Below are 12,261 nucleotides of genomic sequence, written 5' to 3' on the forward strand. Positions count from 1 at the left end.
CACCTTCCCCTGGCTCAGCTGGTTCCTCAGGCCACTCTACCCCAGCCTTTGCCTAGGTAGCACCTTCCTGGCAGGCTCTCACTCCTCTGATCCTTGGGGAGTGAGGGCCCCCACCTGCTAGAGGACATCTTGTCCACATTAAATCCCAAACATAATGAAGGCCTTCATTTACCCTGACGCCACACTGGATGAACTGATTCAGGTATGACAGAACTCCTGTGAAATTCAAACCTGAATAGCAAGCAATTTCTCCAAGCACTCGTCAAATCTGTGAAGAAGATAATCAAGGACAACTGATTGGAAAAACTTAGGGAGCATGAATCATTATGTTTGGGACCAGGACAGGTAGCAGGGTGCGGTGGCACATACCTGTAATCCCAGAGGCTTGGGAGGCTGAGATAGGAGAATTGCAAGTTAAAAGCCAGCCTCAGCAACGGGAAGACACTAAGCAACTCAGTGAGACCCTGTCTCTAAATAAAATACAAAAGAGGGCTGGGGATATGGCTCAGTGGTCAAGTGCCCCTGAGTTTAATCCCTGGCACCAAAACCAAAAACAAACAAACAAACAATAACAAAAAAGGACAGGTGACCACAAAGAGGTCCCCAACCAAATTACATGAACTTCTTTTTCATTTTCAAATATAAAATAAACTTTCAGATATGCACTCAGTAAAGCTGTCAACCCCACTATGAAATGCCCAGCTTCCGTGCTGTGAGCAGAGCACCCGGGGAAGGGGTGGGGGTGGGTGCCACAGGCCTGCAGCCCCACCACAGCCCTGAGAGGTGGAGTTTAAATTTTGAGTTACATTTCAATGGATAAATTTGCAATTATTAGAGAAAAAGACATCTTCGTGGTTCTTTGATATTTAATGGGCTAGGGCTGTGGCTCAGTGGTAGAGCGCTTGCCTAGCACCTGTAAAGGCACTGGGTTCAATCCTTGGTACCACATCAATAAAATAAAGAATATATAAGACAGTAACCTACAATTATGTTGGTTGGATTTCACCTTGATGAATTTGCTACTTTTATTTATTGAAATATTTCATTTCCATTGTTGCTGCAGAAAAGTTTAATTTGAATTCCTTGGAGACAGTGAGACAGTCTGTCACTAGTTGCGATACAGAACAGAATATGCTGGCCACTGAAGAGAAATCGGGAACGATGACTCATCCCAGTCTCTGGGAAGGCTGTGCTTCCCAGCCTGGAACGTGTGGCCAAGGAGATGTGTCCAGGGAAGGTGGTGGTGTGGGCTTCCACCTGGGCATCCTCTGAGGAGCTGGTGGGAGCTCCAGGCCACTGCAGCTTAACACTCATTTCCTGTGTTCACAGGACACTTTCATTTTTCTTCCTCCCATTCCCGGGAGCCTGCAGCCAATGCTGTCCTCCTCCTCCAATGTGCCCCTGAGGATTTCCACTCTCTGCAGAATGGCCCTGCATGCACAGCTGGGAGCCTCCTCTCACACTCAAGCTGCTGTAGCAGGTGGAAGCCACATTTAATGAAGGCTGTGCTCCCCAGCAGGTACTCCGAGGTGAACCAGCCTTCCAGTGAGGCCCACTCTTCAGCAAGCAGCCTCATATGAGGGATAGGGACAAATGTCTCAGCAGTGTCAACCTGCTGGCTATCCTGGGAAATGTGTGGACCTTAATACAACTGGAATGTGTCCGAGAGGAAATGGACACATCAGGGGATCTCTTAGAAGGTCCAGAGTGGGAGGTGGAGGCTAACATTCACCGAGGAGTTCAGGCCCAACACCGACAGAGCTCGTGGGCTGGGTGCTGGCTTCTCAAGGTTTTCCTGCTAGAAATGCAGAAAGTACCCAACACCACACTGGTGTGCCCCACTCTCCAAGCACCTCAAGCGCTTCATCTGCTTTGGGACAACACAATCAAGCAAAGAGAAAAATCTCCAGATGCCAAGCACAATTGGGCTCGTTGCCTGCTGGAGGAAGGTAGGCTTGAAGGGTTTCTGCAGAAACTCCCTGGGACCGAGCACATGGCTTCCGTTCCCAGTGCACATGCCGGCAGCGCCTCTCACATATGTTCTGGAAAACCCCACCCCCATCACACCAGGGCTCCCTGGGTGAAGACAGTAGCTGCAAGGGCTTCTCCCACCCTCCTTCCCTTCTAATGAAGGGAGTTCCAGTGAGAGCGGCTTGGGTGCAGTCCCAGAAAGGGGGTTGAAGGAGCCTCCGTTCTGCTGCATGAGCAAGCTGTCCACCTCTTCACGAGTCACCACTGTGTTCTTCCACATGCCTGTTGGAAGTGCTAGGGCCACAAGAATGCACCTGAGGAGACCAGAACAGAACAAACTTGACTAAGGCAACTGCTTCCTGACCTCCTCCAGAAGCACTGAGGCAGGAAAACATCCTGAACTTAGAGCTGAGAACTTCAGGTGAAGGTGTGAGAATTCATTCCTTAGATTTTCTCTGTAAACATTTTGTTATCCATAATTATAGGTTTTCACAAGCACTTCTAAAAACTACTAGTTTTCTAAAGTCAATTTATGCAAAGAGAGTAGAAAATAACAGATTGGTCTATTCCCAATTCCTGAAAAATTTACTGGGTGTAAACTAAAATCTTTCACTTCTGGAACTATAAACATATGAATTAATTCCCCGCTTCTCAAACATCAGGGAGGCTGAGGGGGACAGCCTATTAGGTGGCAGGTATGGCCACCGAGCGCCAGGCCAAAGAGCAGGGTAGCCCTGTTGCCTGGCCCAGCACACCCTCAAGGCTCTCCTCCCGGACCAGGATCTCTTTCCAGGCCCTGCGTTAACCTCGAGGCTGGGCCAGAGGGGCCAGATGGAGGTGGTCCACCTGGTCCGTTGCAGTGGTAAGGCCAGCATGCCCACCTGGTGTTTAATGCAGCACAGCAGATCAACATACAAAATTATATTTCTGGATCGTTTTCTGTGGTTTAGGGAACTGGGTGTGAGTCTGAGCCAAGACAACACTGTGCCTAAGAGTGAGATGGGGGTATCACAGAAAGGAAGCAGTGCTCAGATTACGGGGGACAGGGGACAGTCACTGTGGCAGGACCACAGAAAGTAAAAAATGACACAATCCCTGAGAAATGACAAAGGCAGAAGGGAACTGGAAATAAGGTGTGTGTGTGTGTGTCATGATCTCCGAGGCAGAAGTGTCATCCACCCCCCCACCCTGCCCCCTCTTGAGAAACCATGGATGGGAGCCATCCTTCCCGTCTCCCCTGTATAAGGACAAATAGCTGAGGATCTGGTGGAGGGATACTGTTGCTGAATGTTTCAGCTACAAGCAGGCCCAGGAGTAGAAAAAAGAAGACAAGGCAGCAGCAAGGGGGAGGACCAGAGCAGGTGGCAGGGGTCAGAGCTGCAGGAAGGTGGTGGTCAGCCAACAGAAGAGAAGGCTGCCATTTTTCCAGGAGCCCCTACCTGGTCAGTGAAGTTGTGCAAGCCTGTTTTGTTTCTCCTACAGAAAGCTTAATAGAATGAGCACAACTCTCAAATGTGTTATTGCTAGCTGCACTGCAGAATCTGCAAGACCTAAAGTTCAGGTCAGGCCAAGATCACACAGCCAGAGGCAAGGTGAACGGAACCAGGAATCCAGAGTCTGCCCAGGTCAGGATCCCAGCAGGTGGACTTGATGTTCTGGTTGGTGCTGCTGCTAAGCCTGAAAGTTCAAAGGGAATGAAGAACCACACAGTGTTGTGGGTCTGGGCAGAGGGTCATCCCTGCCAGGCTCTGAGGCACTGGAGCCTGGCCCTCAGTGATCTGCCATGCACAACAGGATCACACAACATTTGCACAACACTTGTGTTTGGGCTGAAGCCTCTGGGCAGCACCCCCTGGGGAACTGTTGAAACTAAAGTCCTGAGCCAAGATGTGGACAGCCAGGTCTGGACGTGGTGGGATCCATGCCTCCTCTGAACTGATCCATGGGACACAAATCCCTGAAGAAGCACAGGTAAGCTACAGGTCCTGTAAACCCTCCACAAGATGTGCCAACCATCTCCCAGGTGCCAGTGCACCAGGGTCACCAGCTCCACGGCTCAGAGTCAGGGTACCACGGTGCACTTCCTACTGCCAAGGGGCAGGGAGGACTATTGGGAACCAGTGGCTTGCAGAAACCTTTTAGAGACAAGATCATAGCCACATGGACACCCTCATGCTTGATGGAACACTTGGTGAGTGGTGGCCCAGTTCAGGCTAGCAGATGGTGTGCAGTGGGAGAGACACCGCTCCACTTAATGTCTGGGGAGCGTGTTCCTTAGATGAACAAGGACAAGGCACTCAATCCCAATGCCCACAAGGAGCAAGGGTGGCCACAGCATGAGTCTGGGTGCTCCCTGTAAGGGGGAAGGCAGTTAGACGGGTACAGCTGATATAGGTCTTGCAGATAAGGAATGGATCCTTGTTCCCTGGTGCTGAAGATTAAATACTAGCGAAACACTGAGGCAGGCATAGAAAGCAAGTTTATTTAAGAAAGTGATAGCGACAGAAGTGGCCCCAAAGCTGGGTGCCTGCCAGAGAGGTGTGTTGCTCTTTTATAGACCCTAGAATCCTCTTTTAAGTATTGTCTTCTCTTTCTTTTCCTTGTACATACCTTAGAGCAAGGATAAGGGGGTCAAGTGTTTGCAACCCAGAGTGCCCAGAAGCACAATTAGATTGTAGAGGTCAACAACACCTTGTCTTCTGTTTGATAACCAGACCTTATCCTCTTTCGACCCCCATCATTCATCACCTACACTGACTGCCTGACCTTTGCTACAGAACGTGACATCCTGTGCACTCAGGCCATGCGGGGCTGCAGGCAGACTGATTTTTAGCAAAGAAAGTATGGGGGGGGGTCAGCAAAGTGGGCTCATTTAAGAGAATTATTCTCTTAACCTCGGGTTCCCACCATCTTCATCATTTTACCTCCTTACCCAGCTGAGGGGTGGGAGGAGACTGTCCACCCAGGACTGTGGCCGCCTGGACTGCACACCACGGTGAGAGACTGGACCGACTCACAGCCTCCAGAGAAGCCGCTCAGGTGCGCCCGGAAAGGCGCTGTGCGTGAGCCGCGTAGGACGAGCACCAGCAGGGCCTGGGTCCTCAGTAGTCACACGCAGTTCAGTTCATATGCTGCACCTGCGCGCGTCCCAGTTAGGTGCACCCCAACCGCGTCCCCCGCCCGGTCCCTTAACAATGGAGTGAGTTCCCAAGGTCTGGATGTCCCTAAGCTACGGGTACCAACCCGAGCTCTCCAGGTCCCAGAGCTGGACAGTTCCCGGCCCGCGGGGAGCCCCAGCCGCCCGACCGCGGAGCCGGGGAGCAACTCCTGGAAGCCCAGGAAGAGCACCACCCCCAGTCCGACCGCACAAAGACCGCGAGACAGGGACCTGGAGGGCGGGGCAGTATCGCGAGACGACCATTCTCGCGACCAGCGGCGATCTCGCGAGACTACAGTGCGCGTCCCTCCTGGGGAGCCGGGCCGGGCGAAACGGCTTGGCGGCTGTGGCGAGGGCGGGCCTTGTGGGCACCATGCCGTCGGCCTTTTCAGTCAGCGCCTTCCCCGTCAGCATCCCCGCGGTGATCACGGTAACAGTCGGCCGCCGAGGTGCCGGAACCGGTGTGGGCGCGGTCGGGTTGCCCCCCCGCCCCCGGGTTCGCGGGAGGGAGGCGTGGACCGCGCTGCGAGGGCGGGGCTTGGCCTTGCGGGCGGGGCTTGGTGGCGGTAGGCGGGGCCTGGGCCGGACCGCGGTCACGGGGCGTGGCTATGCCCGTGGGGCTGGAACTGGGCGGGATTGTAGTCATGGGGCGGGGCTGGGTCCCGGGCGAGTGCCTGCTCGCAGGTTGGGTTCCCTCCTGCGCTGCTCTCAGGCTGCCTCTCTGGGTCTCTGGCTCCTGGTGTGGCCCCTGGTTTGGGGCCTGGGCAGGGAGAGATTCCTTCCCTGCCAGGCTATGGACAGGCTGCTCTGTGTTCTAATACCCAAAAGTCAGGGGTGTTCACTCCCTACCTGAGAGCAGTGTGGACACTTAGAGCTGTCCTTGAGGGTCCTGGGAGCAGGGATTGCCTCACCCAGGAGGGGTACAGGAAGGCCTCAGCATCCTGTACTGGGAGCTGGGCCTGGGGGTTAGGGTCCAGGCTCAGAAGGCTCCCAGCCTGGTGGTGGAGACCAGGAGCGCTGGGCGTATGGCAGAAAGGGTGGGGAGGTCAGGTCATTCGGGTGAGGTGGCTCAGGCTTCCAAGGGGCTTCCACAGTCCTAGTTTCTGTTTGGTATTAACCAAGTGCATCACCTTGAAGTTGCTCAACCTCCTTGTCATCTCAGGGTGTGTTCATTGCTTAGATTTTACCCAGCTTTAAAATACTGCTTTATTCAACCACCCAAACAGGCAGGTTGGTGATGCCCTCTGTTTTGTGTGCTCAGACTATAAAATCTTTAAAAACTCTTTGGTGTGGTTGCAGTGGAGAGGATTCCTACTTCTCTCCCTTTCCTTTTCCTGCTCCCACCTTCCCATGAGGGCTGACTGTGTGCTCGGGGGCCCCTGAGAAAGCTGTATCCTGGACCTGAGCCTGCCCTGCCTGACTCGCTATATCCTCACAGCAGACAGACTGGAGTGAGCCCTGGCTGGTGGGGCTGGCTGTCTTCCACGTGCTGTGCCTGCTTCTCACTTGCTTCTCATCCCAGAGGTACCGACTACAGATTGGCCATTTCCTGTGTCTCAGTGAGTAGAACAGAACAAAATCCCTGTGCTCTGATGGCCATGCGACTTGATGCCAGCATGCCATCTCCAAAATATGTAAATATTTTCACAGTCCCTCCCATAACTTCCAAGAGTCATTCTGTGTGAATTTGAAAGGAACCTTTGGAGCACCTCCCCTGTGCCGGGAGGGTGCTGAATTCTGATGGTTACAAAGACTTCTTAAGTGTAATGAGATCTGGCTATTTTTTTTTTTAATTATTTTATTGTTGGTTGTTCAAAACATTACATAGTTCTTAATATACCATATTTCACAGATTGATTCAAGTGGGCTATTTTTAAAGCAGACATTTCCCTGCTTGGGCTCAGTCCTGCACTGTTTGCTCTGGAGAAAGGATGTAAACTAAGAAGGAAAGTTTATGTGTTGAAATTATATTGCCTAGATGAGTTTTAAAAGTAAGGGCTAAGGAATTTAGAGAAGGGATGTAGCTTCATGAAAAGATTGACAAAAATTTCATGGAGCAAGCAAAATCATGGTACAGGGTGGGAAAAGCAGGTAAGGTGGAGTAAGAAGAGATAAAGAGCAGCTAGCTGGCCCAGGCGAGAGGGCGTGAGCATCCAAATGAGGGAAGGAAGACAGATTCCAGTCTAGAGGGCTGGAGTTAGGTAGGGAGTATGGATCAGAGGTCAGAGAAACTATAGCCTGCAGGGCTGAGCATTCTGATGCCCCCTCTGAGGCATAAGGGTTCTGGCTAACCCTGTGGGGGAGAACCTCTGAGCCTGACCAGGCCCTTCTTGATTTTGTAGACATTAGAAAGACAGCAAAGAGCTGGGCCCAGTGGCACACGCCTGTAATCCCAGCAGCTCGGGAGACTGAGGCAGGAGGATTGCAAGTTCAAAACCAGACACAACAAAAGTGAGACTCTAAGCAACTCAGCGAGACCCTGTCTCAAAAAAGCCTGGGGATGTGACTCAGTGGTCAAGGTCCCCTGAGTTCAATCACCTGTACCACCCCTGCTCCCAAAAGATAGTGAAGATTCTGCTAAGTAATTAAAACATATCAGCTACTTTGAGAGAAGCTCTGTGCAAGGTAGGAAATCTGAACACCAGGTTGCCTTAGGAAGACTGGAGTGAAACGATCAGAGCTTGCATTACAGAAAAGTGGGTCTGTAAAAATCAAGGTGATCTGCGTTGTTAGGTCCAGTTCTCCACAGGAGAGCTTCTAACAGGTCAAGCCCTAAGGAAGGGCAGGGATACAGTGGGGAACAAAATAGCCTCCTGTCTTAATGGAACTTCCCAGAGGACAACTCCTTCAGCACATACTCACAGGCCTCATTGCACTGTTACCACCATGCTGAGCTTCTGATGGGAAAGGCCAGAGCATAGGAAGGTGTGTGATGCCAGACTGAGGTGGCAGGAGCCAGGCAGGGGGCCAGGGGAGCTCCCAGGAGAGGTCAGGGTAGGAAGAGGTGGCAGAGCCAGGCAGGGGGCCAGGGGAGCTCCCTGCAGAGGGCAAGGTAGGAAGTTCGTACAGCAGGTGCCTTGAAGAAGGGCAGCCTCCTAGGAGAGCTAACCCATGGAGCAGTTTGAAACTTATGAACAGTGTGGGGTTGGGATGTGACTATGGTCACATTGTTCCATGTGCTCTTCATGTCCTCTGACTCATTAAATTCCTAAGCTGCCCTACTAAGGGTTGGGTATTATTTGCCACCTTCTTACAGATGAAACACACTGAGATTCAGAGACTCCCCTAGTTGTGCAGTGCATCATCAGCAGGGAGGAGGCCAGGCTCCTAGCCAGCTCTTGGCCTCTCTGGCTCTGCATTCTGTTTGCCTTCATGGGTCTACCTGTCAGGCAGGTATTGAGGAGGTAGATAGCACTGGGCTAACCCACTTTCCAATTTGGGTCAAAAAGGTTTGGCTGACAGTGAAGGCTTGGAGTTGCTGAGTTTGCTCTAGTCCCTCACACACTCTCTCTCTGGCCTGCGTGGACACAGGCCTCACCCTACACTAGCAGGAGGCCTGGACAGTTGTGTTCTATGCTCCAGGAATGCCATGGTCTTTGGGAGGCTGGAGGGCTGAGAGGCCATGCAGCCCCCGGTCAGCAGCCCCCATGGCTGCACCACCTGGCTCCTTGAAGGTAGGGATGTATCATAGCAGTCTCACCTGGACGGCCTGAACCTCATGAGGCAGGGAAGCAGTTTAGGCACCAGGTGTGGAGTCTTGCTTATGATCCCACTGCAGGATATCCAGGAGCTACCTGCGGCTGGAATCATGAGGAGATGCCATCTCAGCATAGCTATGCCTCGTAGTGGGCACTGGGCACTCCAACCTGGGCCTCCAGCAGTCCCACGGGTCCCATCTAGCCCACTGACACCTTTGGTCAGGGAGCACATTCTACATTCACAATTTAATTGTAGCCAAAACAGAAATTGCATTTCTCTTCATTGTGTCAGTGTCCTGGTGTAAAGAGCGCTGTGCTGACCCTGGCCATCTCCATTCTAACGTGATTTCTGTTTTCTCAGTGGTCCTGGTCTATTGTGCTGAGTACATCAATGAAGTGGCCGCAATGAACTGGAGGTAAAGTCGGCTCCTGCGTGCCTCGCTGAGTCTCAGGAGTCAGCCACCGTGCTGTTCACATGCAGCACTCCCTGTGAGCGTCAGACTTATGGGAGACAGCAGGAAGCAGGAGTGCGCCACACCCTGAGAAGCAGCTGGTTAAATGTTTCACGAACCGCGTTACCTTTGGTGACTGAACCATGCCACTGTACCTGTTGGTTGATCCTTAATAACAGTGAGGGAAATTCATGGGCTACTTTAATTTCAGTTACAGAATTGCAAAAAGATGGGTCCTACAGGAGCCTCCTAAGGAGGCTGCGAGTCTCAACGCAGGGCGTTCCCAGCTCAGCGGTCCTTAAGAGCAGAGGCTGGCTGTGAAGCCATGCCTGTCGTTGGTGCAGAGCACCAAGGCTGCTGTTGCGTAGCTCCAGGACTTGAGGTTACTAGCAGACCTGCAGTGGTGCCCTGCCTGCAGCGGGCCCAGAACTCCTGGTGGGCAGGTTTTTGAGCCTTGAAGTATCTTTTGGCTCTTTTCCCCCATCATCATCTTCCATAAAGAGCCCTGTGGCGATGCCAAGTTATTTGCTGTTTTTTTTTTTTAAACAGGTTGTTTTCAAAATACCAGTATTTTGACTCCAGGGGAATGTTCATTTCTGTCGTGTTCTCAGCACCACTGCTGCTCAACGCCATGATCATTGTGGTATGTAGCTTTAGACTTTTAAGTCCTGGTTTTCTTCAGGCCTATTTCCCAGTTCTGAACATGTCCTAAAATGATTGTTGTAGATTTTGTGGGTACGCAAGACTTTGAACGTGATGACTGACCTGAAGAACTTGCAAGAGAAAAGAAAAGAGAAGCAGCGGAGGAAGGAGGAGTGAGGTCGTGCCCGTTGGCTTCCTCTCCCAGGGGGTTCTGTGCAGTGGGGCCCAGGCGCCCTCAGCTGGCTTGGGGAAAGCCGTGCTCCCCTCTGGAGGCCCAGTGCTGGAGCACACACTAAAGTTGTTTCTCAAACTAGCACAGATTGTACCCCTGCGTGTTTGTTGAGCCTGGGTCCACCCTTAGCATGCCTGGTCTCTGGCTGAGCCCCAGGAGGGCCCTGTGCATCTCTCCAGGACTCCATAGTCAGTTACAAGTGTCTGCTTGGTACGGAATCTGAACCCCAGTGGTAGTGCTGTCCTGCACACAGGCCCGTCACCTGACTGTTCCCCTGTGTCTTGTGCTCCACGGGATGGCTCTTAACTGAAGGCAGTTTTGCCCCCAAAGGACTTGTGGCAGTTTGGTAACACTTTTGCTTGTCACTGTAGGGGGAAGTGGGTGGAGCCTAAATGCTGCTGAACTCCTGCAAGGATAGACTGTGGCCTCCCAGAGGGCTGTACAGAGTGCTGCCCCCCCCCCCCCCGTCTTCTTAGCCTGAGGCCTTTGAAGCAGGTCTGGCAAAGATGGAACATATCTAATGTACCAACCAGTCCCCTGAGCCCAGGCCCTCTGAAACCACCAGCTGGGCATATCATGTAATGACCAGTCCCCTGAGCCCAGAGCCCTCTGAAACCACCAGCTGGGCACATCATGTAATGACCAGTCCCCTGAGCCCAGAGCCTCTGAAACCACCAGCTGGGCATATCATGTAATGACCAGTCCCCTGAGCCCAGGCCCTCTGAAACCACCAGCTGGGCATATCATGTAATGACCAGTCCCCTGAGCCCAGAGCCCTCTGAAACCACCAGCTGGGCACATCTCAGTGTAAAGGCTGGATCCCATGAGGTTAGGTTTTCTGAAATCAACGTGGGGCCACCTCACTGAAAATACTTTTGCTCAAGATTCTAATGTGAAGGGAAGCGTGAAGTTGGGACTACATGGAAAAGAATATGTTAAATGAACCCTTTATTTTGTTCTGAGTGCAGAATTACAGATAGAGGAACATTCACTGGAAGTCTAGTGGGCTCCACCCAACCTGGATGGGGCAGGTCCCTAGTTCCCTCCCTGAGTCTTATCCTGCTTGAGCACCTTCAGGCTGCTTGTCTGGGGTATGGTGCTGTGAAACACTTTTCAAATTTCAGAAAGAAAAAAACTGTCCAAGTGAAAGCACTTACATTTAGAAGGTTAAAAATTGACAGTTTGTCAGATTGAAAAATTGTCTAGAAATCCAGATATGTGAGTTTTAAGTTTTTACATGGTGTTAAGCTCTTAGTGAAGAAGCTAGACTGAGTCAACAGGAGGTAGATGTGAGCAGATAGAATCCTCAGCCAGGCCACTGGAGCTCTTTGCCTGTAGCTCTTCCCAGTCCCTCTGGGATTTGTTCAGCTTGTAGAGTGAACACAGAGGTGTCTGAGAAACCTGATCTTAAGCAAGTCCAGTCTCAAGTCGACATCACCTGTGGGGTTGTGTGGCACGTCTGACGGTACACATCCCAGTTTTACTGCAGGGTGTTTAGTGACACATGGCTTCACTCGAGTTCCCACCCCACAAGGAGGTTTCACAGAAAATGAAGTATGGGCTGCTATATTTGACTGCAGGAGCTCAGAGCAGGCGTGTGTGGCTCTCCAGGGCTGTTCCCTGCCAAGCTATCCAAGGCCAGCCATGGGAAGCAGGTCAGGAAATTGCTGGAGAGGACATGTCTGAGGAAGGTGTCTGAGCTCATGTCTACCACGCGGCCTGCGCAGTGGTTTCATTAATGAGGTTCTGGCATTCAGTTAGTTAGAAGAGATCAAAATAAAACACACAGACAGTACCTTATTTAATGCTAGGTCCAAGACGGCTCGCCTCTCTGTTTCCCTCCTCAAGCCGCTCAGCAGGGCAGCGAGGATTACTCTGGGCTAGCAGGAGAGAGAGAGAGCGAACACGCCGGGGAGTAGCCTTTTATTTGGGGGGACAAGAGATTCAGGGGAGAATTCCATCCAATGAAGGTTGAGGGGGGGCTGCACTCCAAGGTCAGGGTCAGTGATTGGGTCTCCAGGGTCAGTGGTTACGCACACCCCCACACGGATGGGCTCTCTCATCAGGAAAGGGTCGGGATAACTCCGACACAGCCAGAGTGCCTCAGGC

The 12,261-nt window shown here is 52.1% G+C and overlaps 1 protein-coding gene across 2 annotated transcripts; it reads left to right on the forward strand.

The window, feature by feature from the left end:
* Positions 1-5,047: 5,047 nt before the first annotated feature.
* Positions 5,048-10,234, forward strand: TMEM18 (transmembrane protein 18). Of its 2 annotated transcripts, none has more exons than XM_081264839.1 (5): positions 5,048-5,558; positions 6,570-6,687; positions 9,188-9,242; positions 9,828-9,921; positions 10,005-10,234. In XM_081264839.1, the coding sequence occupies exons 1-5, from the start codon at positions 5,190-5,192 to the stop codon at positions 10,095-10,097; spliced, it is 729 nt and encodes a 242-aa protein (XP_081120965.1). In that variant the 5' UTR covers positions 5,048-5,189; the 3' UTR covers positions 10,098-10,234. The 2 variants fall into 2 exon arrangements, with proteins under 2 accessions (XP_081120965.1, XP_081120964.1); XM_081264838.1 differs by having other exon boundaries at positions 5,052-5,558; positions 6,567-6,687.
* The last annotated feature ends 2,027 nt before the right edge of the window (positions 10,235-12,261 follow it).

Source organism: Spermophilus citellus (genome assembly GCF_964194105.1).
Source record: "Spermophilus citellus genome assembly, chromosome: 13".
Classification (NCBI taxonomy): domain Eukaryota; kingdom Metazoa; phylum Chordata; class Mammalia; order Rodentia; family Sciuridae; genus Spermophilus; species Spermophilus citellus.

Excerpts from the sequence above, each read along its gene's own strand:
- TMEM18 (XM_081264838.1), top strand. The coding sequence starts at position 5,190 with ATGTCCCTAAGCTACGGGTACCAACCCGAGCTCTCCAGGTCCCAGAGC. Across the intron at positions 5,559-6,566 it reads GCATCCCCGCGGTGATCACG|CAGACAGACTGGAGTGAGCC; the intron begins GTAACAGTCGGC and ends ATATCCTCACAG. Across the intron at positions 6,688-9,187 it reads TGGCCATTTCCTGTGTCTCA|TGGTCCTGGTCTATTGTGCT; the intron begins GTGAGTAGAACA and ends CTGTTTTCTCAG.